General features: G+C 35.6%; 1 protein-coding gene across 1 annotated transcript in view; it reads right to left on the reverse strand.

Annotated features, from left to right (window-relative positions):
• The window catches only part of mpped2a (metallophosphoesterase domain containing 2a), a 61,504-nt gene that overhangs the window by 35,623 nt on the left and 13,002 nt on the right, over nt 1-12,879 (reverse strand). The window contains exons 3-4 of the mRNA XM_084110314.1: nt 12,144-12,325; nt 1,490-1,715 (exon numbers count right to left, since the gene is read on the reverse strand). Of these exons, the coding sequence (XP_083966440.1) occupies nt 1,490-1,715; nt 12,144-12,325 (408 nt within the window). The remainder of the gene's footprint in view (nt 1-1,489; nt 1,716-12,143; nt 12,326-12,879) is intronic.

Raw genomic sequence — 12,879 nt, forward strand, 5'->3', positions numbered from 1 at the left:
GTGACAGTAAAGATATTTATAATGTTACAAAAGGTTTCTATTTCAAATAAATGCTATTTTCTATTTTCAAATAAATGCTTCTTTTCTACTTTCTATTCATCAGAGAATACTGAAAAAAAAAAAAGGATTTCGGTTTCAACCAAAATATAGACACGACACTGCAGTTGCACGCGCATTGTGGTGGTGGCAGAAAAACAGTAACAACAAGTGGGGGAAAACAGGTGACATCCACTGAATAAGAGGAAAAAGTGTCTCGTTGTGCTTATGGATGTCAGAATCAGAATGCAAAAAATCGATGGCCTTCGCTTTTACAGAATACCGTCATCGAAGACGCCCTTTGATGCGAAACGCAGACGTTTATGGTTGCAAGCCGTTAAACGGACAGACTGGACTAATGAAACTGGCGACGATTAATATTAAAGCATAAATTTGATGTAAACAATAGTTCTTCTACATAATATTCACATATGCAGTTCATGGGGGGTATATTGTATTAACCCTACAGTTAAAGCATTAGAAAACATAGAACATAAAACATAGAAAACATTTAAACCTGTAACATTTTTATCTCACAATTCTGACTTTTTTCTTGCAATTTCGAGTTTATATCACAATTCTAATAAGAAAAAGAAGTCAGAATTGTTGGATATAAACTCGCAATTCTGAGGGAAAAAGGCAGAATCTCAAGCTTATAACTGGCAATTCTGATTTTTCTTCCCAGAATTGTGAGATATAAACTCGAAATTACCTTTTTGTTTATTCATTTATTCTGTGGCTTCCATAGACTGCAGAACTGGTCTATTAAACAGCACAACTCTTTTTAAAATTAATTTACAATCATAAAAAAATGTAAAGCTTTAAAAAAGCAACAAATCAGCATATTAATAAATAAATAAATAAATAAATAAATAAATAAATAAATAAATAAATAAATAAAAATAATAAATACATTTTAAATTGTAACAGTATTTCACAATATGACTGTTTTTACTGTATTTTTGATTTTAAAAAAATGCAGCCTTGGTGAGTATAAGAGACTTCTTACTGATTTACCAATATAAAGTACACACATATATAATCTTTCATCAAAATCTAAGAATTTTCACCACCTGAAATCGCACATCTTTTCTGCTGATGTAAGTTGCATGGAAGGGAAAAATAATATTAACCAACAACTAATATTAACTAATTGTCCAACCCCAAATACAGATGTTTAATGTGTTGTGAATGTCCTCACTGCCGTCACTTTGTCTTTTAAACAAAACTGACATAAAGTCTTCCAAATTTACTCAAATTATGTTCATCTATAAATTTGTAAAATATATATGTTGCCAAACAATGATAAACAATCAGATGATGATGATGATATATACAGAAAACAATGCAAACAGAGTGAATATCAAATGACTGCCAATAGTATGCAACTCTGGTTAAATTCAACTCTGATTTTAAAATTACATTTGATTTAAAATGCAAGAAAGGAGCTTACCATGGTGCGCCGTATATTCGAAATCCCTTGACAGTGACATCCGAGTCCTGCAGGTAAACACAGTTTGTCAGGAGAGACTGAACATTGTCAAAGTCCTCGGGTTTCAACTTGGAGACGGAGGGAAAGCGATAGTAATCCTGCTTGACCAGCTCCGTCATGAAATCCTTATCGAAGGTCAGCTCATGATTCCCAGCGATCACCACTTTAAACTCATATGGCAGGCTGCCTGCAACACCAGAAAAAGTCATAATCAGAAATGTAACTCTTTTTCCCCATTATCAATTCTCATACTTTAAGTAAACTATTGCTATTAATAAAAAAATATATATATATTTTTTTTTGCAATTACACAATTATATGTTTATATACACATATACAGTACATACATATATATATTATATATATACATTCCCCAAATATCAATATATTTTATCGATTATATATATCATTATTAATAGTCACAGTAAACAAATCACCAGTAATATTAATATAAAATTTTGTAATAGAAGTGTGCAGTAATGTTTTTGCAATTTGCATGTTTTGCAGTAATTGCATATCTGAACAATTTTAGAAAAAATAATAATGTTTGTTACTGTTAATTTATCCAAGTTATATAAAAAAATCATGCTCATTTAATATCACATTGGGAGAATATACAGTGCTATGCATAAGTTTAGACACCCATGCTAAAGTTGACTAAAAAGAGGAATAAAAAATTAATTATATAATCATAATTTGCCTTAATTAAAAAAATTAGGAAAAATCCAACCTTTAAGGACACCAATTTTCTTTGTGAATGAATAATGTATCGTAAATAAATAAATGTTCTTCCTTAAAATACAGGGTGCATAAGTCTGGACACCCCTATGTTAAATGGTAATACAAGTTAAATGGTAGTACAAAGTTCCCTTGGCCTTAGGAATTAAAATAGCCCCACATCATCACATAGCCTTCACCATACCTAGAGATTGGCATGGTTTTATTTCAGTTAGCCTAATAGCTGGTTTGATTTGCATTGAGAGAAAGTACTCCATGCCAATCTCTAGGTATGGTGAAGGCTATGTGATGATGTGGGGCTATTTTAATTCCAAAGGCCAAGGGAACTTTATCAGGATGCATAGTATCCTGGATCCATTAAGTAACTGGCCTTTAAAAATAAAAATCTGCCTGCCTCTATGGGAATATAGCATAGGGGTGTCCAGATTTATGCACCCTGTATTTTAAGGAAGAACATTTATTTATTTACGATACATTATTCATTCACAAAGAAAATTGGTGTCCTTAAAGGTTGGATTTTTCCTATTTTTTTTAATTAAGGCATATTTTTAATTAAGTTCAATTTCCAAAAGATGATTTTTTATTCCTCTTTTTAGTCAACTTTAGCATGGGTGTCTAAACTTATGCACAGCACTGTATTTAAAAAAATGAATTGCTCTATATATGACCTAACATAACATTCAGTTCAAGTACTGGTTTGGAAGAACCGTGACAATATACAATATATGTTCAAATTTTAACAATAGTAGTGTAAGCTAACAATATAGACAGAGAAATCTCATTGGTCCAAAATCCAGCACTCCATAACTGCATGTTAAACATCTTCTGATTGGCAGAGATCGCATCAAGTTGCACACTGGTTTGCATTCACCATTGATAGACAGATTGCCTGTCAATGGAACTCATGTCTAGTTCGGACACGGTGTGAATTTATTTTAAAAAAACATGCTCTGCTGAAGTTCATGTGAGGTAATTGTGATCCTGAAGAAAAATCAGATAATGAAAAACAGGACTCTGCAAGTGGAAACAGGCCATTACAACAAAACATACAACCAAAGTATCTGTCTTTACCTCTCTATTCACGCTACTGTCTGTAGAACGGAACTTTGTCTGGATATTGACTTTCAGAAAAACCTTTCAGCTAAAACATCTCAGAAATACTTCAAATCACAGATGCAGATCCAATATGTGTGTCCCAGGCCATTATGGCCTTTTTTCCATTCTATGGAAAAGTGTGCAAAGACACAACAGCCATCCTGAAAAGCAAGCACCAAACATTTATTAAAGTCACGGCCGCTGCATTTTCAAGAGGCTTTTCCTCTTTCTCTTCTCAGCCTCCATCCTCAAAGCATAGCTCTTTTGTGCAGCCACATCAGGATAATACAAACGGGGAAGTTGTTCTGTACAAAACTCGAACAAAAAGAGTGCGCTCTCAATACATGCGAATCCTCGGACTCAGGAAAACACACATGGACCGTCTCTCAGTGAATTGCACAGCACATATGGAATGCCTCAAAAGAACAAAACAAATATTTCACCAACCAAAATACAGATGAAACAAGACGCTTTTCAGACAGAGCACAAAGCAAAATGGGACTGAATAAGCAAAAGCAAAAACAATTATAAAAGTCAGAAACGCTATAAAATAATATGTTTGAAGGTGCTCTTTGCAGACCATTATTTGTTCCCTTTTTTTTTTTTAAATGTTACTTTCTACTATGAAATAGACAGTTTAATAAATGCTTTCTAGCAGTTTGAATTGTAAGTGTCTGGGAAACAATAAAAGCCAATTAAATTTGGAACTGTAGAGGCGTCAGAAAGGAGCAAAACACTTGACCGAAGTATAAAGAAAATAAAAAGATAAACTGATTTAAAAGTAAACACTTTCCCAGCAGTTTAATTTACTTTCTTGCTCCTTCCATGCGCTCTGCAGTATATAGACTGGGATATATCATAAATCCCAGTCTAATCTAATAGCAGGAGCCCATCTTTCAGCTCTGCGGTCCGCAGTCAGCCAAACGCCATCACGGATCCATTTACATGGAGCTTTCCAGTCGCACAAAACCGAATCACGAACCCCCGGCGGACGAGCTTCGTGCCAGCCTCTCTACGGCAGAAAAAGGCCTAGAATGCAATTACCTCCCCACCGACTGCATCTTCTGCGTCCCCGCAGGGATTTTTACAACATTTTATTGCCATCAAAATGTATTTTTCGAAGAGGACTGTGGGTATAAACTCTGTTTATTACTTTGAAGAAGCTGAGGAGGAACATATGGGATGGTATGTGGAGTATGGGAAACTGCTTAAAGTCAAAGGGATTTGGGTTTAGCCTCAATGTTTGAATTTGATTTACATCAGAGGACCGGCGCGGGGCACAGTTTGGCAATCGCTGTGCGTAATGAATGTAAATCAAATTAGTGAAAATAAACTGCACACCGTAAACATCTGAAACTGAACGACGGCTGGTAGGGAACATGTGTATTTTGTTGAAAACGGAGAAGCGCAATCACATTCGTCAAGTTTTTCAAACCGCTGCTGCTGACAAAAACAAAACATGTGGGACTTGATGAATAGAATAAAAACAATGAGCACATGGCACCAGAAAGCCCAACAGCACAAATCACAAAAATATCAATCATAAATTAAAGGAACAGTACACCCCAAAAATGAAAACTCTGTCATGATTTCCTTGCCATCATGTTTTTCCCAAACTAGAATGTGTTCTTTTCATCTTTCATTTAACACAAAATGTACATTTTTGAAGAATGTCCTGGGAATTGGGGCTATCAGGCTCCAAAAAGCATATGCTACTTTTGTGATGAACAGAGCAAAAATGTAAGCTGTTATTTACAATGCCTGGTTTGTGAAGAAATTGTTCTTTTGAGTTTTGAGTATTTCTATTGAATCAGTTATTTTGGTTCAAAATATCAGTATTAGTATATTAGATCAGTGAAATTGGTCATAAAGTGACAGCAGCCTAATATATACCTGCTGTCGCCTGTGCCATTAATGTTAAAGGTGCAGTCTGTAATATTGACAGCTAGTGGTCGAAATAGGTACTGCAGTCCACATTTTAAATATCAGAGATCGTTGTTTCCCCCGCCCCCGCCTCCTCAGACTCGACGCTCACGCGGGTTGCCAGTTTGAGGACACGCAACTGACATTGAAAGCAGAGGAGACTTTCAGACTGTAGTTTAATGAATTGATGTATCCGCGAATTGATGTAATATGCTCTCGTTCATAGAGATTTTTAGATGGATATCGAGGCTTTTTAGGTTGTGTGGAATCTGCAATCTGCGAGATCACACAAACCAAAACAAAAACAGACTGACACAGAACGTGTAAAATAATTAGTAAAATAACTGGCTGTAGAAGTGTTTTTCAGATAAATGAGTATGTGAACTTAGCATGTTTCCTAAATATCTGCAAACATATTATGGTATTTTTATGCTTTAGTAGAGTAAAAAAATTACATACAGCACCTTTAATCAAACAATGCAATTGCTCTTGACTGAATCGCTTTTGTAACTTAAAAAAAAAAAGATACATTTATTTTACACAGTGAAAACTATGCAATGTTTTTGTATATTTGATTATCTATGTAGTAGCCTATTTATAGGCCTATCTAGTGCTTAAAGTTTTTCTGGTAGGTCTATTTCATTTGGGGTTTTGTTCTATTGAAGTTTTTTGTCCTATTGCTTGTAATTTATTTCTTTGTTCCCATTTTATCACTGACTGTTTACTTGTCCTCGGTGAGCTTTTTTAAAAATATATTTTTTCCTCATGTTAGTTAGGCTAGTATTAGGGCCAGATCTGCTAACAGCTTGCACCAGCGTAAACCCTCTTTTGGCGTTAAAAAAACTACTGTCGGGATTTACTAATGACACGCAGTCAAACATTTGCGCTGAAAAAGCATGGACAGTTATTTGCGCGGCTGACTTTATTGCATATGTATTTGTAGGAGTTTCCCTTTCAGACACAAAATTTTTGGGAGGAGATTATTTAAATGGAGGTGATTTACTAAGGTTTACTAAGATTTACTGGTAATTGTGCCATTAATTACCACCCCAAAAAAGCATGTCTTAAACCAGACGCTAATTTGCGCTGCTCTTGGTAGATTGCGTTGGTCATTATGGAAATGATCCGACTGCGTCTGTGTTCTTTAATTTGCGCCTTGTCAGAAGATCACTCACAGAACTTCCCTCTTCCATGTTTTTTTTTTTTTGGTTTTGCGTTCTCATGCTAATTTGCCCTGTTTAGTAAATCCGGCCCTTATCTTTTTGTGAAATTGGTGATGAGATTCATGATATTTAAAGCAAAAATAACTATATCATTATCGTGAAAAAACCCCAAAAAACTAATTTTGTGATTTCCACCCCTACCGGAGAGGTAGATTTTTTTTTAAAAGCAAATAACAGCTTGAATTTCGGCCACTACTTTAAAATACGTTTATGATGCTTATGTGTCCTTTGGAAAGCCTGCTGTAAAGAGCGGGCAGGATATTCTTCAGAAATAAACCTTTCCTGTTCAATACAACAAAAGTCATAAAGCTTTGCAATGACATGACGATGAGTAATAACATAATTGTTATTATAAGGTGTACTACCCCATATCCCAGCATGCAAACACTTCCTTGGCCGCCCTCACAACATTGCAAAACAAAGGAACAAAGCTGATCTATTGGATATGGGATCTGTTGGCTGTCCTGCATTGATCAAAGAAAAAACAGTGAACTCAGACAAACAAAGTCAAGACCTAGAAAAGCTCCGTATTTATGGAGCAGAGATCCATGTTTGCATTCATGAATCCCGTGCGGAGAAGCACAGGTCAGATCTCACGGGCGAGATATCGAGCAGAACTAAACTTTAGCAAAGAAACCTCATTCCCACCGAACGATTCCTGAGAATCGATCCCACTTATCAACAAAAACCGTGATCAATGACAACGATTAGCGGCTGGGTTTTCTTGCCAGAAAAACAAACAAAAGCGAGCTACGCTTCAAGAAAATGCATGGTAAATGAAGCAAATGCAAAAGAGAGAGAGAGGAAAAAAAGAGAGGAATGACAAACCCAGCAGTACTTAAAAGGTCTCATATAAACAACACCAATTTCCCCTTGCAAGTTTAATTTATAAAGGCCCTTTATGTTTTTTTTCTACTGTATCATTTGTCCCCCACTGCTAAATAACAAAGTTAGCGACCTTGGAAAGAAATGCAAGCATTTATACTACAAAACTACGGAAAATGTAACCGGAATGCTTTGGCTCGGATAATGAAAACACGAAGATTAGTTTTCCCAAAGATCCACTACAGGCTCATCTGAGCGACGTTCTTTGAGTTTGTCAAAAGGCTTATATAAACTATTCTATCATCACGTCATGTTCGAGGGAACGATTTGTTTGAAACTGACTAAACTCTTATATCCAAACATGTTTTTGACAGAAGACAGCTTTCAGCCATCATGAGATTATCTATCAGCGCCCAGCTGTGTGTTTACAACAAAAAGCGATGATGTGAAAAATAATTTCATCGTCAGGTTTCCTTTGGAACGTGAATAATAAGAAAGTCGGAGCATTCTCTGACCACTAGGCACTTTAAAAGTTACCGGTGTCACATGCCGGATACGAAAAAAGTGTCGTCAAGAACGTTGATAGATGGAGGGATGGAAAGACTGCTGACAGCTCTCTCCGTTTCATCCCTTCTGATGCACCATTTCAACCATGTGTGACAAGACAGTATGCATGGATGGAATGACGAGGCGAAGGACAAACTGAGAGCTTGTGACATCCAAAAACTGAGCTTCTGCAAGTACAAATACAGTGTCAGGAACCTACTTTGAAATTGCAACTTGCCAAGATTACTTATAATTAATGAAATATCTAAACTATAGTAAAAAGTAGTTAGCTATGCTACAAGCTACTAGTTTCTAACTACATTTCTCCCCATATTTTAACAAAATTCTTATATTATAGAAAAAGCAGAGCAGTTTTGGGGCAGAAAAATGAGGATCTGAATACATACAAAATAGTAGCTAATAAAACCTAAAAACATTGCATTGAAAACAATGGCAAATGCAGTATTTAACTAAATATATTGTTTTCTAATAAAATGTATTGCTAGATATATTGCTAAGTAAAAACGTAGTACAATGACGTAATTTTACAAACTAAAATTTGTAAACTAAAATTTACAATTTTACGTCATTTTAAATATGAGTGATGACTCAGCGAATCTAATTTCTGAATGAACCAATTCACTGAATCAAACCGTTCAAATCAGGTAAGTTGCAAACATATTGACTTTAACTACCTTTCTTAACAAGATTCTCTTTAAACCATTGCTTAACCAGAAGAGTAGCTGAGCTGAACCTATTGTGAGAATACAACAGTGTATTTGCTGTCTGATACATTTCAGGATTGCAATTATGTATGAAATTGGGAAACTTGCAATTTTAGTGTAGCACTAACTTTACTTGTATTTAGTTGCTCTCAACATTGGATAGTTGTGGCGCATGGCTCATGTCGAGAGGCAAAATGGATACACAGTACACACACACACACACACACACGCGACAATACACCAGGCACGCTGGTCTGAAGGTCAGCGGTGTGAGCGGCTCCACAGGGTCAACGTGACCGCTTTATGGCTGCATCAAGTGCCAACATCCCAAACCCTCGGCCCAGGACTCCCTGGCGCCAATAGAGCTCTGGATTTCAGAGCCGGCAAACGTTTGATTTAATCACATGGGTTTTGATCTACACCTCAACCAAAGCACAGGCTCTAAAAGGATTTGAGGTGCAGGATTTACTACATACACAATCAAAACAACACAGAAACTTCCTACACTACATTTCAAGGAACCAAACGAATGTCAATAAGAAACATCACAATATTATCATGTTTTTTGGACATGAACCATGGCATACCATTGTACAACACCAATTGTACACAAATATAGAAATCATTCAGTACCCTGGTGTTTATATTATAAATATATATTAAGTACCATAGTTTCACCATCAGATCATAATAAATGTTTTTTAACATAACATAGCCTAATGTCTATAAAAACAATGGTGATACCACAGTACTTGTAAAGTGTGGTAAAGTTATATATTTGGCACTTTAAAATGTTCTTGTAGTCATCATCAGTAAACAAAATTCCATATAAAAGCTTCTTCCATTAAAGCTAAATATAAACTCAAACAACCCACTTTATGACATTCTAACTGAAATGAAAACACATTAAAAGACAAATTTCCTAGAATAAAATAAGATTTGGTTTAAATAGAGTACACTACAAAAAGACCAAGACGTATGCAAATTACAAACTCCATGCATGCTAACACACAGTACATAACTAGATTTTTTGTGTGTGATACTCTCGCTGTCCCACAGCTCAAAATAATGAGAGCACGTCACACATCAAGGGCCTCCAAACAGATATATTAACAAGAGTTATGGAGATCAGGACTGATGTTTCAGTCTCAAATCTATCAGTCTCGCAGTGTGTCACAGTAAGAACATCTGCGACCACAACGTCCTGCAAGCTGGCTACGATCCGAGGCTTTTTGTCAAAAACAAATCATACATTTGTATGGAAAAGCATGATTTGTTTTTGACTGGAAACATACTTTTGCAATTACTAATGACAAGCTGGTTATTTTAAAATACAACTGCCTATAAATTGCAACTTATGCTAAGGTTTCCTAAAACCTATAATGTTTAATATTTATTACCAATCTGTGTAGAATAAGAATGCAAAACGTTAGAAAAACCTTTTCTATAGATAGCAAAATCTTTACTATTTTCTATATAGTGATATTCATAATCTTCAGTTATTTCTTCATCTGTATTCTACATCATTTTCTCTGAGGATTGCCCCTACACATAAAACCATGTTGAATTTAACCCTACATAAATAAGCATAATTAGTTGCTAATGAAGAACCCATTGCTCTCCTATGAATCTGTAATTAGAATGTCATGTAGAAAATACTAAATTCTCACACCATCTACATAAAAAAAAAAAAAAAAAATTATAAAAAAAATTATAATCAACAGAGCTGTCTTTCCCGCCACACTATTGTCCTAGACCGTTCGGGGGGAAAAAACAACAATAACAGAATTTAAGGAAATATAAATATATTTTTCTGATATGATTTTTATGTATGTATTTTTGGTTTCTAATCAAATGTATATATACAGTTGTGTTGTAAATATTACCATTTTGTGAAAAATATTTCATTTCATACCAACTCATTCAAAGTGATAATTATTTTCAATGGATTCTTTCTTCATTTACTGTTGCTGATTGGTCCTTTTTAGTAAACAGCCTCAAACTGATGCAAAACTGGACACTTCTGATGTAGACACAGCATTATTGAGTAGTAGTACAACACACACACACACACACACACACACATATATATATATATATATACACATACATAAAAAATGTATATATAATCAAATTATTCTGGATTACCAATTTTTTACCAATCAATCAATATGAGCTACAGTGGTACACTGTACACTACCATTAAAAACAAATTGGCCGATTTTTTTCTTTGTTTAAGAAACTTTCCTTTAATTATTTGCTAACAGGCAAACTGGCCAACAGGCAAACCAAAAAATATCTGTAGCCATTTCAAATGAGATGCAACCACTACATTTTAAACACGATCCAAATGGTCTGACTTTATATTTGTGAAATTATGCTGCATAAGACTACCCTGGAAATCCAGAGTTCTCGCGAGAACACAATTTGAATTTGCTCAGCGAGTCACTCTGGCATTGACGCACCAATCACATCAGTGTATCTGATATAGGCGGGCCAGAGGCGAGCTAAACAGATGACAGACAGCGCTGCGACATATGTGAATGACATGTATTGTTGTGATTGGTCGTAGTGTTATCCAATTGCGTGCAGTGAGATTTTCAAATGCATGCTTGGTACCGCCCCTCGAGTTGGGCGATTTTCATTACTCAATGCCAGACCCTTAGGCTAATCTTTCGGATTTGGGTCTGGATTTCCAGGCTAGCATAAGACACCTGCATTAAACAAAAAACGCAGATGGACTGAATTAAAATGCAGATTCACTCTCTGGCAGTAGGTGGCGTTTATGTAACAGCAGAGGTTTCTTTAAATACCGCTGTACACAAAGCAGCGCTGCGCTTATAAACACCAGTTTATAAGGAGGTAAAATGAAAATAAAATGCCATCGAAACTTTTATTCCTAATTTATTCCTGTGATGGCAAAGCGAACTCCAGCAGACATTACTCCAGTCTTCAGTGTCACATGATTCCTCAGAAATCATTTTAATATGCTGATTTGCTGCTCAAGAAACATTTCTTATTATTATCAATGTTGAAAACAGTTGTGCTACTTAATATTTTGGTGGAAACCATGATGCATTTTGCTTAAAAAAGTATTTACTGTTACTTTAGATCAATTTAATACATCCTTGCTGAATAAAAGTATTAATTTATTTTTGAGCAAACTGACACCAAATTTTTGAACGAGTAAACAATGACTACAGGTGAAATGCCTAAAAAAAAAATTAAATCCAAATTGAAAGTTAAAAATCCTAATTTGACAAACAAAAACCAGCATAAAGACCTCACAAAATTACTTATACTACCCAGAACTCTTCACTGAACAGAAAAAAATAAAATAAATCCAGTAATGGTGCAAACAGCTCACTGAACACTTTCTGTTATGTTGACAGATGGCGAAAGGAGAAACTCAGTTTTTCTGACCATTAGCTTCAGTCACTAAAACCTGTCACCACCACTTCACACGCCGCTAAACCCTGCGTGTGTGAGGGTCGGATGTGATGCAAGGGGGTTAAACGGTGGTTAATCGCAGCTCTTTACCTAACCAGTCGTTAAACTTCTTGACCTCTGAGGGCAGGCCCAGCTCGGTGAAGTCCCCCGTGTGCAGGAGAACGTCCCCGTAAGGCATCTGGATGCCATCTGTCCGGGAGTGTGTGTCTGACACGCACACAAAACGCGTGTGGCCACCCGGCTTGGGAGTGTCGTACGAGATGGGGTCCACCCTGAGAGAGAGAATGAGCGATAAAGAGAAAGATGGAGGGAGAGAAAGAGAAGGAGGTTATTCTATGAGCATGAAAATCAGCACAAATAACTGTAGAAAACTGCTAGCCGGCTATAAGTACATGAGCTGAGCGACATGCTTAAAATCAGTCTGTGATTGCAGTTAAAAAACGACAGAACATACTAAAAAAGTAGTGACTGAAGAGAAGGACCAAGCTCAATCCATCTATTTAGTGACAAAATAGTTATTTGCAACAGATCTATGTGTGACTTTTACAGAAGATAAATATATATCTTACTTATGTGACAAATGTCATTGTCAAGTACAATGTGATAAACTCTGCTAAACATAACCCTTAAAAATATTTAAAAAAATCTTCATCATATCTTGTTTTTTTTAATCATTTTTGGAGGCCAAAATCATAATTGAAAATAAAATTTGATTAAAGGCCCAGCCCTACGATGGACAGATCGACGGACAGACAGACAGACAGACAGATATTTTTCAAACTGGAATGCTGTTTCAGAAACATTTTCTTATTTGCATCCATGGCTT

Source organism: Abramis brama (assembly GCF_963993115.1).
Source record: "Abramis brama genome assembly, chromosome: 3".
In the NCBI taxonomy this organism is placed as follows: Eukaryota; Metazoa; Chordata; class Actinopteri; order Cypriniformes; family Leuciscidae; genus Abramis; species Abramis brama.